The 11,750-nt window shown below is 38.5% G+C and overlaps 1 protein-coding gene across 1 annotated transcript; it reads left to right on the plus strand.

Moving 5' to 3' along the window:
- Nucleotides 1–8,016: 8,016 nt before the first annotated feature.
- LOC100965433 (small ubiquitin-related modifier 2-like) lies at nt 8,017–8,316 on the plus strand. The gene is made up of 2 exons (XM_003797721.1): nt 8,017–8,170; nt 8,243–8,316. The coding sequence occupies exons 1-2, from the start codon at nt 8,017–8,019 to the stop codon at nt 8,314–8,316; spliced, it is 228 nt and encodes a 75-aa protein (XP_003797769.1).
- Nucleotides 8,317–11,750: the final 3,434 nt, after the last annotated feature.

Here is an 11,750-nt window from a genome sequence, read left to right on the forward strand (position 1 = left end):
AGAAGAAGTCATTGTTATCATAGGAGATGATAATTCCAGGCATGTTATTGCCTGTAAGACCTTCTGGTGGGACAAGATGTAGAGATAGAACCTAAGGATGTTGATGATCCTGAACCTGTGTAGGCCTAGGATAACATGTGTTTTAGTACCTTAGTTTTCAACAAAATAATTTTTAAAAAATTAAATAGAAAACCTATTATAAAATAAGGATATAAGCAAAGAAAATATTTTGGGGGCAGCTGTGCAATGTGTTTGTATTCTAAACTAAATTTCATTTTAAAAGAGTTGAAAAGTTAAATTAAAAAGTTTATAAAGTAAAAGCTTAGAATAAGCTAAGATTAATTTATTACCAAATTTAGTAAAGTTTCAGGATATAAAATCAACATACAAAAATCTGTAGTTTTCTATTCACCAGTAAATATTAAGTTGAGAACCAAATCAAGAAGGTAATCCCACTTACAATAAGTACAGAATAATAATAATAATAGAATATCCAGGAATATATTTAAGCAAGAAGGTAAAAGATCTCTACAAGGAAAACTACAAAACACTAGTGAAAGAAATTGTAGATGGCAGAAACAAATGGAAAAACATTCCAGGCTCCTGGATCAGAAGAATTAATACCTTTTTAAAATGACTACACTGCTCAAAGCAACCTAAGGGATTCAATGCAACTCTTATCAAAATCAACTTAAGATGGATGAAGAACTTAAATGTAAGACCTGAAATTATAAAAATACTAGAAGAAAACTTAGGAAAAAATCTTCTGGACATTGGTCTGAACAAAGAATTCATGAAGAAAGAAAAAAAATATGTAGAGATAGTGTAGTCTAAGTGCACAGTGTTTATAAAGTCTGCAGTAGTCTATGGTAATATCCCAGCCCTTCACATAGTGACTGTGTGAGTGGTGAGTACACTACTTCTTCCCTGACTCCTATAGGGCAACTTCCAGCCTTTCACATTCCACTGGTAAGGGCTCTATGCAAGTATACCCTTTTTATCTTTTTTCAAAGTTTTATGGTATATTGTCTCTGTTTACATACACAAACACCTACCATTATGCTACACTGGCCTATAGGGTTCAGTACAGTAACAGATTTGTAGTCTAGAAACAAAAGGCTATCCAGATAGCCCCAGTGTGTAGTAGGCTATTCCATCTAGGTTTGTGTCAATACTCTCTATGATGTTCACACGATGACAAGATCACCTAAAGACACATTTTTCCAAAATTTATCCCCATCATTAAATGATGTATGACTGTAAGTGACTACTTTTTCCTTCTTGCCTTGACTAAGAAGCCAAGGTCCCATTAAGAAGTTTTTTCCTGATTATTTAAAGAAGACATACTCATTATAGAAAATCTGTGAAGTACAGACAAATTAAGATGAAGGAAGGGGACATATAAAAAATAACTTGGGTAGCACCTGTGGCTCCGTGAGTAGGGCACCGGTCCCATATGCTGAGGGTGGCAGGTTCAAACCCGGTCCCCAGCAAACTGAAACAACAACAAAAAAATAGCCAGGCATTGTGACGGGTGCCTGTAGTCCCAGCTACTCAAGAGGCTGAGGCAGGAGAATCGCCTAAGCCCAAGGGCTGGCGGTTACTGTGAGCTGTAATACCATGGCACTCTACCCAGGGCAGCAGAGTGAGACTCTGTCTCTAAAAAAAAAATTAAAAAAATAACTCACTATCTTACTATGTGGAAAATCCACTCTTAGCAGTTGGAAGAACCAAATGTGCTCAATGGATGGAATTGTATTTACCATTATGGTTGATTGAAGAGAGCTTACCTTTTAGTTAGTTTCAATTTTGCCAATTTACTACCTTTTCAGTATGCGTATTTTGAAACTTCTTCAAGTCATTCTAGAGAAAATGAGTGGCAAATAAAAATTAATCCTTAAATTAACAAGGTAGAATATATGAGGCAAGTCTGACCAAGTTTAGGTTGCCTGACACAATATCTAAACAACTATGGAATTATGAAGATTCATCAGATGAGTTACTGATTACACACAGAAAATTACAAAGTACTATAGAATAATGATAACAAAAACAGCTAGCATTTGATAAGCACATTGCCATTTTATCATGGTGTTGACAGCTGTCATACGTTATATCATTTAATATTCACAACAACCCTATGAAAGGGTACCATAATTTCATTTATAAACAATAAAAAACTCTAGAGACTTGAGAAGGCCTACTAATTTTCCCAGGTATAAACTGGTAAACTAGATACTGCTAGTTAAAACAACTTTGATGGATTAGAAATTTTTGAAATGATTTTCATTAACTAAAGCCCAGCCTTTGATTATTAAATAGTTCACTAGTTTCTAAGGTAATTAAAGAAGAGATTGGGGTTACATTGAGGTTAATATAGCTGTGTAGAAATATCATTCCTCTACTAGAAGATACAAATAGAAGTAAACAAGACATTTGCCTGACCTATTGAAAAACTATTTCACTGGAGATCAATGAAATAGAGAGACTAAAAGAGAAACTGGCTTCAGGGAACTGGAAAATGGAGTAGGGTGAACAAAGAGCTGCTTCTATCCTGAGGTAGAGTCAGAAGGAAAAAATTTCTGGCTTGATCATGTGGTTAGGCATTTGTTTCAAAAAATGTTTATTGAACATCACTTATGAGGAATGTATTCTGCTTGGCTCTAATGATATAAAATAAATGACAGAATCCTTTCTCTAGAGATACTCAGAGAAACAATCATATAAACTAGGGTAGTGATGGAGTTCAGCATGATAAAATATTCCAGTCAGGCCGACCCAAAGGGCAGAGAGAGGAGGTAGGAACAGCAGATAGGGGGGCAAAGGAAGGGAAGCCTGAGACTTTGGCATGAGGGTGGGTAGCAGAGAAGGGAGCATGAGATGAGCAGGAAAGCAAGGCTTGGTTCACACCACAGCAGACCTGTCCAAAACAGGGAGTTTGCTTTGCTTCTTGACCCTGAGACTAAGAGGAAGTAAGATCTAATATTAGATGAATTCAGCTGAATGGATGAATATTTCTCTGATTCAAATATCTGATTCCTTAGAATTATTCCAAGCCTATAATGGACACAATTTGACGGTATGTGGCACATCTGTGTGGGGGACACAACTACAATGGGGACCTTACCTAACAACGCAAATATTGTAACCTCTTTGTACCCTCATATTAATCTGAAATTTAAAAAAAGAATTTGATATACTGTACTTTATTCTGGCATATGGCAGCCAATATCAAATAAATAACAAGGAAAACTTCTTTGGTTTTGACAATGTTACACAGCACAATGGAGACAGAGGAATTGGGTGCTATAGCCAGTTTCTATCATTTTTTTCCACACTGAATGGTACATGGGCCCCCATCAGAATAACAGTAAAATCACTGAGTCAAGGAGCCCCATGATTTGTTATGCCTGACACTTATATTTTGAAGATGAAGAACTATAAGTTACTCAAGATTACTCACACAGATAATGATGTGACTTTGGGTTTGACTGGAAAGGCTTCACACGTAGCTTCACTCAGAGCTGGTTAGGAAATAAGGAAAAAAATCTTATAATAGTAATGGACAAAATATTGTGACTCATAGCCCCATAAATCAGCCTAGAATGTCGTGCTCCTTATTCAGCTGGTCATTGGAATTCCCACTGAGGCAGCTGAAGTGGTTGGGAAAGAGATGACAATGTAACAGGTGCAGACCCACTGGAAAAATGGTCACTCACCCGCATCACTTAATTTCTTCTTCAGAGCTAGTATCTTGAGGCCCTCAAAGCCTTGCTTATACATACTAATGTCATTTGATGGGATAATATCCTAGTGATGAAATATGACATGCCAGGGTTCAATTGCAAACCAAGACCTGTTTCTCAAAAAGAAATAGTTCTGTTTTGTTTTTCTGGAAAAGACATGGCTTTGAAACAAAATCAAAGGGTTTTGAGTTGGAATTCTTCTGTTGGGACTTGCCACAGGCTCCTTACTGTATCTTCATCTGTTATAGATAGTTTGCGCATCATTGCACCGACCCAGGTACCTTCTGTTATGGGGGGTCCAGAGACCTTCTCCTTCTCTCTGCTGTTTCTTCTATCTCCCTACACATGTGCTAATTCTCTTCCCCCAAGAGGTTGGAAGTTTGGCATTTTATAAAAATAAAAATAGTTTATTGTTGTTTTGCCCCTGCCACAACCTTTCCCCAGGGCAGTGAGAAAAAAGATCACCAGGGTGGCCCCTGTGGCTCAAAGGAGTAGGGAGATGGTGGATTCAAACCTGGCCCCATCCAAAAATAAATAAATAAAGAAGAAAGATCACCACTTGGTATAATGCACGGAAGGAAAATGGCAAGGACTGGGAAGGAGGAAAAATAGAAACTAACATATCATAATATTATTTTGGTTCATGCCTGGAACATTGGATGTCATCAGTAATGTCAATCATTTTCTCCTTAATCTGAGCAAGAGGAAAGCTAATAACTGTTTTCAAACATTGGAAAGGCAGTTCTGTGGAAGGGGAAAAAGATGTAGTCTTTGGAGGCTTTAATGAGTTGAATTGTATCCTTCAAAAGTTAGGTCAATATCCTTATTCTTGGCTCAGAATCTGTGGCTCAAGCAGTTAAGGCGCCAGCCACATACACCTAAGGTGGTGGGTTCGGATCCAGCCCGGGCCGCCAAACAACAATAATGGCTGCAACCAAAAAATAGCCGGGCGTTGTGGCGGGCGCCTGTGATTCCAGCTACTTGGGAGGCTGAGGCAGGAGACTCGCTTGAGCCCAGGAGCTGGAGGTTGCTGTGAGCAGTGAAGCCATGGCACTCTACCCAGGGGGATAGCTTGAGGCTCTGTCTCAAAAAAAAAAAAAATCCTTATTCTCAGAGTCTGTGACTATGACTGTATTTGGAAAATGAGTTTATACAGATGTAACTTAAGGTAAAGTTCTTGGGATGAAATCATCCTAAATTATCTGGGCATGCCCTACAGTTCAGTGGCAAACGTCCTTATAAGAGACATGCAAAGGGGAGAGGAAGGCAACGTGACCATGGAAATAGAAATTGGAGTGATGTGGGCTACAAGCCAAAGAGCACCTGAAGCCACTGAAAACTGGAAGCAGCAATGAACAGACTGTCCCTTGAGTCTTTGAAGGGAACGAATCCCTGAAAACACCTTGCTTCTGGACTTTAGCATCCAGAACTATGAAAGAATAAATTTCTATGATTTTAAAGTAGCCAAGTCTGTGGCAGCCATAAGGAACTAATCAAAGATCCAGACCGCAGGGCTAGAATTAACAGGGAAAACGTAAAAGCATGAACTTTTTTTTTTTTTTTTTTTTTTAGAGACAGAGTCTCACTTTTGTCCTTTGGTAGAGTGCTGTGGTGTCACAGCTCACAGCAACCTCCAGCTATTGGGCTTAGGTGATTCTCTTGCTTCAGCCTCCCGAGTAACTGGGACTACAGGCCCCTGACTATTTTTTTGTTGCAATTTGGCCAGAGCTGGTACATGCGGCCAACCACCTATGAGCCACAGGCACGGCCCAGCATGAACTTTCTAATTATTGGAGCTGCTCAAGAGTGTGAGAGGCTGAGTGATGAAATAGTTGGCTTAGGTAATTGGAGTTATAGTTCAGCAGTTTAATGGTCAAAAGAGAAAGAGTTCACAGAACGAAACTGGGCATCTTTTAAAACTTTTACCACATTTTACCATGTATAATGTGCACCCACATTTTGTTGCCCAAACTTTCAGGAAAGAAAAATCTTTCATTTTAATGTTTTAATTCAAATTTTTATTTGCTTATACTTTAGTACTTGTTTTTATATTATAAAAGAATTTTAGCATTTTTTAACATAGTATGGTACAAGAAATTTTATGTAACAAATAATCACAAAACACAAGAACAGATACAAGGTACAAGAAATTTCATGTACCAGTAACAAATAGTACTACCCATGTATAATGCACATCCTTATTTTTCCCTCAAAAATTTAGGCAAAAAAGCCGGGCACCGTGGCTCATGCCTATAAACCCAGCCCTGTGGGAAACTGAGGAGGGAGAACTGCTTGAACTCAGGAGTTTGAGACTTGCCTGACCAGAGTGGGACCTTCCACTCATAAAAGAATGAAAAACCCTGTCAGGTGCCACAGCAAGCGCCTATAATTCCTGCAGCTTTGGAGGCTTAGGTAGCGGGATGCCCACAGCCTGAGTCTGAGGTTGCAGTGAGCTGTGATGCCACTGCACTCTGCTCAGAGCATACGGTGGGACTCTATCTCAACAATAAAGAAAAAAAAGCAAGGAAATAAAAAGAAAAAAAGAAAAAATAATTTTGGCCAAAAGAAGCACATTATGCACGACAAAATATAGTACGTTATTATTTTATCAAACTTTTGTATTTCTAGCCATAGTTTTCTGGAATCACTGCTTAGGAATTTCCAGGTTTTACTGATACTGTTGTGCACAATTGAATTAAGAATAACACGGATCCAAACAGGAAAATTAGTTTCCAAGGAAGGAAGACATCACTGTTGATCATGCCTGGAAAACAGATTGCAAGGACCAGTCAGAGTTTCATATCTATGCAGTCAACTCATCTGTTTTTATGCTTGCAGAGGAACAGACTTCCAAACATACCAAAAAAGATGTTAATTTGACCTCTTTCTTTGGACAGCCTGTCTGGGGACACAAAACACATACTCTCAGTGCCCTTTAAAGTCAGCTAAACAATTTTCTTTGAGTTTGAGAGAGTGGACAATCAATACTCTGAATCCAATTAGATTATCTTGTTAGACAACTATTTGGAAGCCACAGGTAGGAGTTCTTAACCTGCGCTTAGGGTATATAAAAGGACAACTCCATCTTCTTCTTGAAATCCTAAGAAAATTTTTGCTCTCTGTAAGGACTTTAGTGACCTTCAAATCACTAAGTTTGATGATGTATTGTTTTTACTTCTCTGTGTGTCACATTAATTAGAGTCCCTTGAAACTGACTCTCCCATTACCATCTATGACACTATGTCTTTTTTATTTTCCTTTCATCTTTCCAGCTCATCCTCCTGGACTTAAACTTTAAAATTTGCAGTTCTTAAAAACTTGGATGTAGGCCCTTTCATTTTCTCATTGCATACTCTTTCCCTCTGTGATCTCATCCACGTCCAATTACACACTCCCAACTCTAAAACTGCTACTTAACTCAGATCTTTCTCCAGGCTTTAGATATGTGTATCTAACTGCCTACAAAATATTCTCTACTAGTTGTCTCATGGGCAACACAAACTGAACAGGAAAGCTGATCTCATGGCCTTTCCCAATAACTGGTCCTCCTCCAGTTTTCCTTATCACAGTGAAAGAGCATATGAGTATATCCATCTAGACATACAAGCCATAAATTGGCAGACATACTTTATACTTCTCTGTCATTGGGATGACTTTGTCTTATTACCGTTGTATTCTAAATATAAAATATATGTCTCTGCATCTCCATTGCTACTACCTTTATGCCAGACATACATCATTTGTCTGAACCATTCTCTACAGCATACCTACATAATCTTTCTAAATTTTGATAATGCTATTTCCCTGACTTAGATCCTCAATGGCTTCTCATTGCTCTTAGAATATAATTTAAGATGGCTACTTTATCAGCTTCATCTCATACCATTTTCTTTGAGTGTCTATGTACTTCGCCCATGAGGACTGTATTAGTTATCTAATGCCAGCATTATGCTGCAGACCATCACCAAATCTCAGGAATGTATGCCCACCATGTGTTGCTCATGCACCCATGGTGGATAGCTAGATAGCTCTGCAGATTATGGCTAGGTTTGCTCACATGTCTGGAAATCAATCAGCAGTTACTTAGGAAAATTGAGGCAACTTAATTGTCCTCAAGTCTGTCCTTTAAGAAAAGCAAGTGGAAGCACACAAGGTCGAGGTTTAGAACTGGTACATGTCCTGCTGCTCCTGGTGGTGCCTGTGTGCTCATTTGGTGCAGACCTGGTACCTCTTTAGTGAAGCAGTAGCTGAGGAGACTCTGGCGCTGGCCATGGCAGATGAAAAGCCTAAAGAAGGAGTCAAGACTGAGAAGAACAATCACATAAATTTAAAGGTGGTGGAACAGGATGGTTCTGTGGTGCCATTTAACATTAACAGGCATATGCCACTTAGTAAACGAATGAAAGCCTATTGTCAACGACAGGGTTTGTCAACAAGGCAGATCAGATTCCAATTTGATGGGCAGCCAATCAATGAAATACACATGCCTGCACAGTCGGAAATGGAGAATAAAGATACAATTGATGTGTTCCAACAGCAGACAGGAAGTGTCTACACAAAGGGAACCTGATACTTTACTCCGGAACTCTGTTATTACAGACCAAGATGACGTTCTTAGTCAGAAAACTGCAATTTGGTTCCATCACATCCTGACTACTATAGTATTGTTTTCTATATTCCTTTCATTTCCCCCTTCCCTATTCCTTTATTGTACATAAAGTCACTGGTGTATGTGCACAAGTATATTGCATTTTTTTAAAACTAAATGGCCAAGATATGTTTTGATTGATAGCGGCTGGAGATGGGTTGGGGAAAAATATTGGTGCTGTGAAAATACCCCCTTTTCTCCATTTGTGGCCTGCTCATCTGCTCTTATCTTTACATTCCAGTAAGTTATTTTGCTCTCACTGTTTTAACAAAACAACAACAACATAAAAAACCTTGCCTACCTTGTTCAACTGGAGAATCTTAATGTTTTCATTTATCATTGTAAAACCTAGGACAATATAACTTTTTCGTAGGTAGCTGTTACATATAGGACAATCTCTCTTTAAGTAGGGATAAATTACTCATTAAAAAAAATGAATCCTAGATACTTTTCCCTTCAAGACAAGTGTATTGTTGTTTAAATAAATTTCTTGGTTTTTTGTTTTTAAAAAGAACTGGTACATGTCACTTCTACCGCACTGTATTCATCAAAGCAAGCAAGTCCATTATAGATTTAAGAACTATGGAAATAGATGGCACCTTTTCAGAGACGGAAACATCAAAGGCATATAGTAGAGGATGAAGATAAAAGATGAAGACCCACAGCTATCACCGCTATCCACTGTCTTTCATTTCGTGAACATGCTTTTTTCTTACCTCTGGGGCTTAGTACATGTTCTTCAGTCTGCCTGAAGAGTTTTCCCCACCTCAGCCTCATCACTTCATTTGGCTGGCTAAATTCTACTGATTCTTCAGCAATTAGCTAATAAAATTTCCTAAGAGAATTCTTCTAGAACATCTCCCTCTAGACTAGTCTAGATATTCTTACCTCTTTACCATGCCAGCATATGTCCGCTCCTTGAACCAGTACTTCAACCAAAATGGATAATTAGTTGTGTAATTTATTTAATGTCTGATTATCCTTCTCGTAACCTCCATAAGAGCAAAAAAAGATATCAATATTGTGTCCTCAGCACTGAGCATAGTGCCTTGTACAGATTAAGTGGCTCAGTAAATATTTACCAAATATATACTTGAATGTCTACATCTGTGATAAGAGTCCATAGCTTTCTTTGGAATCTCAAATGGGCTTGTGATCCTCAGAATCATTGCCTGAATGTGATGTGTTACAGAGTACAGATATATGCTGAGTATGGAAGGCCCAAGGCTGGGGGACACTGGGGTCTGAATTGAGCACTCCTTTTATAGCCTGGGGCACAATGTGTAGCACAAGAATATCTAGAGTTCCATTGAAACTTTAGGAGTAAGGAATTTGTCAAGGAAAGAAAACTTCCTTTTCTTCATGTTTTTACCTTCTTCCTGATTGTTTTTTCCTTTTTAAAGAATCTTTGCAGAACTATTTGCTATAAATTTCTTTTGGAATTTTCAACACTATGAAGGGAATTTAGAATCAAAATTTTGATAATAACCACAAAATAAAACAGATATTACTTGAAGAGGGAGGGAAGGTGATGTATTTACTGTCATAAGCCACATACTGTGCTATGAGCTCAATTTATGTTGTCTTATTTCATCTTTGCAGTGAACTTACAATATTAAATCATTATTCACATTTTGTAGGTAAGGAAAATAGAGGTCAATGGGATTAAATGAATGCAGTTCTTGCTGTTTACAGTTTGACTTACTGTAACCCACATGTCCAATTTTCTTTTGTTTGTTTTTTGCTACACTTTGGATATGATTTTTTTGTCCCCTCCAAATTTCATACTGAAATTTGCCCCCCAGTGTTGGAGGTGAGGCCTTAATTGGGGGGAGAGGGTGTTTTGATCATAGGGAGAGATCACTGATGAATAGCTTAATACATGTACCCTCACTTGAGAGGAGTAAGTTCTCACTCTAACAGTTCCCCAAAGAGTTGCTTATTACAAAGCACCTAGAATTCCCCTGCACCCCTCTGACTTCCTCTCTGGCCATGTAATCTCTGCACATGCTGGTTCCCTTTCACCTTTTGAGAAGAGTGAAAGCAGCCTGAGGTCCTCACCAGAATCATGAACCAAAGAAATATTTCTTTCTTTATAAATTACCCAGCCTCTGGCATTTATTGAAAGCAATACAAAAAAGACTAAGAAATTTTTTAACATATTGTAAAATGTGGTGGCAAAATTAGAAGTAATTAAGAGACCACACTCTTAGCAGTATATCCCAAGAATGGACACCTTTGCTTGGGCTTCACTGAGGCCCACAGCCACTATTCCCTATCATATGCATTTGCTTCTTTACTTTCTCTCTCTGGCACACTTTTCTTCACCTCATTCCTTCCCTCCTCTTTTTTTTTTTTAATGTCTAAACTTTATATTATATAATAGATCTCTCTGACATCTTTTAAACTCCCTTAAAAATGCTGAGAATTCTCTACTTGACTTAAAAGTTTAACAGCACCAAGTTTCAGAGTCTGAGGAATGTAGAACAGAATCTTGAATTTGCCTATTATTAGCACAGTAACTTTGAAAACATTTCTTAGCTTTCTTCAGTCTTGAATTCTTATTTGGGGAAATAAAGAATGCACCACCTTCTTGGTTGAGCCAGTAGCCTTCAAATCAGCTGCAGTAAATTGGAGAGAGGGGGAAAGATGTAAAGGTGAAAAAGTAAAAAAAGTGAGGCAGTTTAAAAACCACTTCTAAGAAGAGAATTGAATGTGTCCTAGACACAGTACTCAATTCAGGGAAAATACTAAAAAAGGTATGTTTCTGAGGAAACTGAATTTCAAAAGCAACCACAGAGGTAACTAAAAGTGCTTGACTGTTTGAGACGTTGAAACAACAGATGAGTTCCCCTCAATCAAGAAGGGGCTGTAGTGCCCATTTCAGTGTACAATTCTTTGCTTGGCATAGGCCCTAAATAAATGCTTCTTCCCTCCCATACTACATTCCTACCCTTTTAAAAATTCTATTTCTGGACAGTGCCTGTGGCTCAGTGAGTAGAGCATGGCCCCATATACTGAGAGTGGCAGGTTCAAACCCAGTCCCAGTCAAACCAAAAAAATAGCCGGGCATTGTGGTGGTGCTTGTAGTCCCAGCTACTTGGGAGGCCGAGGCAAGAGAATCACCTAAGCCCAGGACTTGGAGGTTGATGTGAGCTGTGTGCCACCATGGCACACTACTGAGGGTGATAAAGTGAGACTGTCTCTATAAAAAAAATTCCATTTTCTGCTTCTACCAGGTCCCCCAGTCTAGGAATTGCTCATATCCATGCTATGGGACTCCCACCCTGACAGGAAGGGGCTTTACCTGGCAGCTGGTAAAGCCCAGCGTGGGGTTGGAGAAGAAAATCCTGTAA

The sequence above is a fragment of the Otolemur garnettii genome, unplaced genomic scaffold (assembly GCF_000181295.1).
Source record: "Otolemur garnettii isolate 467f Iridium unplaced genomic scaffold, OtoGar3 scaffold00122, whole genome shotgun sequence".
Taxonomy (NCBI): Eukaryota; Metazoa; Chordata; class Mammalia; order Primates; family Galagidae; genus Otolemur; species Otolemur garnettii.

Coding starts and splice junctions, on each gene's coding strand:
- LOC100965433 (XM_003797721.1), top strand. CDS start 8,017: ATGGCAGATGAAAAGCCTAAAGAAGGAGTCAAGACTGAGAAGAACAAT. Junction 8,171..8,242: donor AGCCTATTGTCAACGACAGG/GTTTGTCAACAA, acceptor TGCCTGCACAGT/CGGAAATGGAGAATAAAGAT.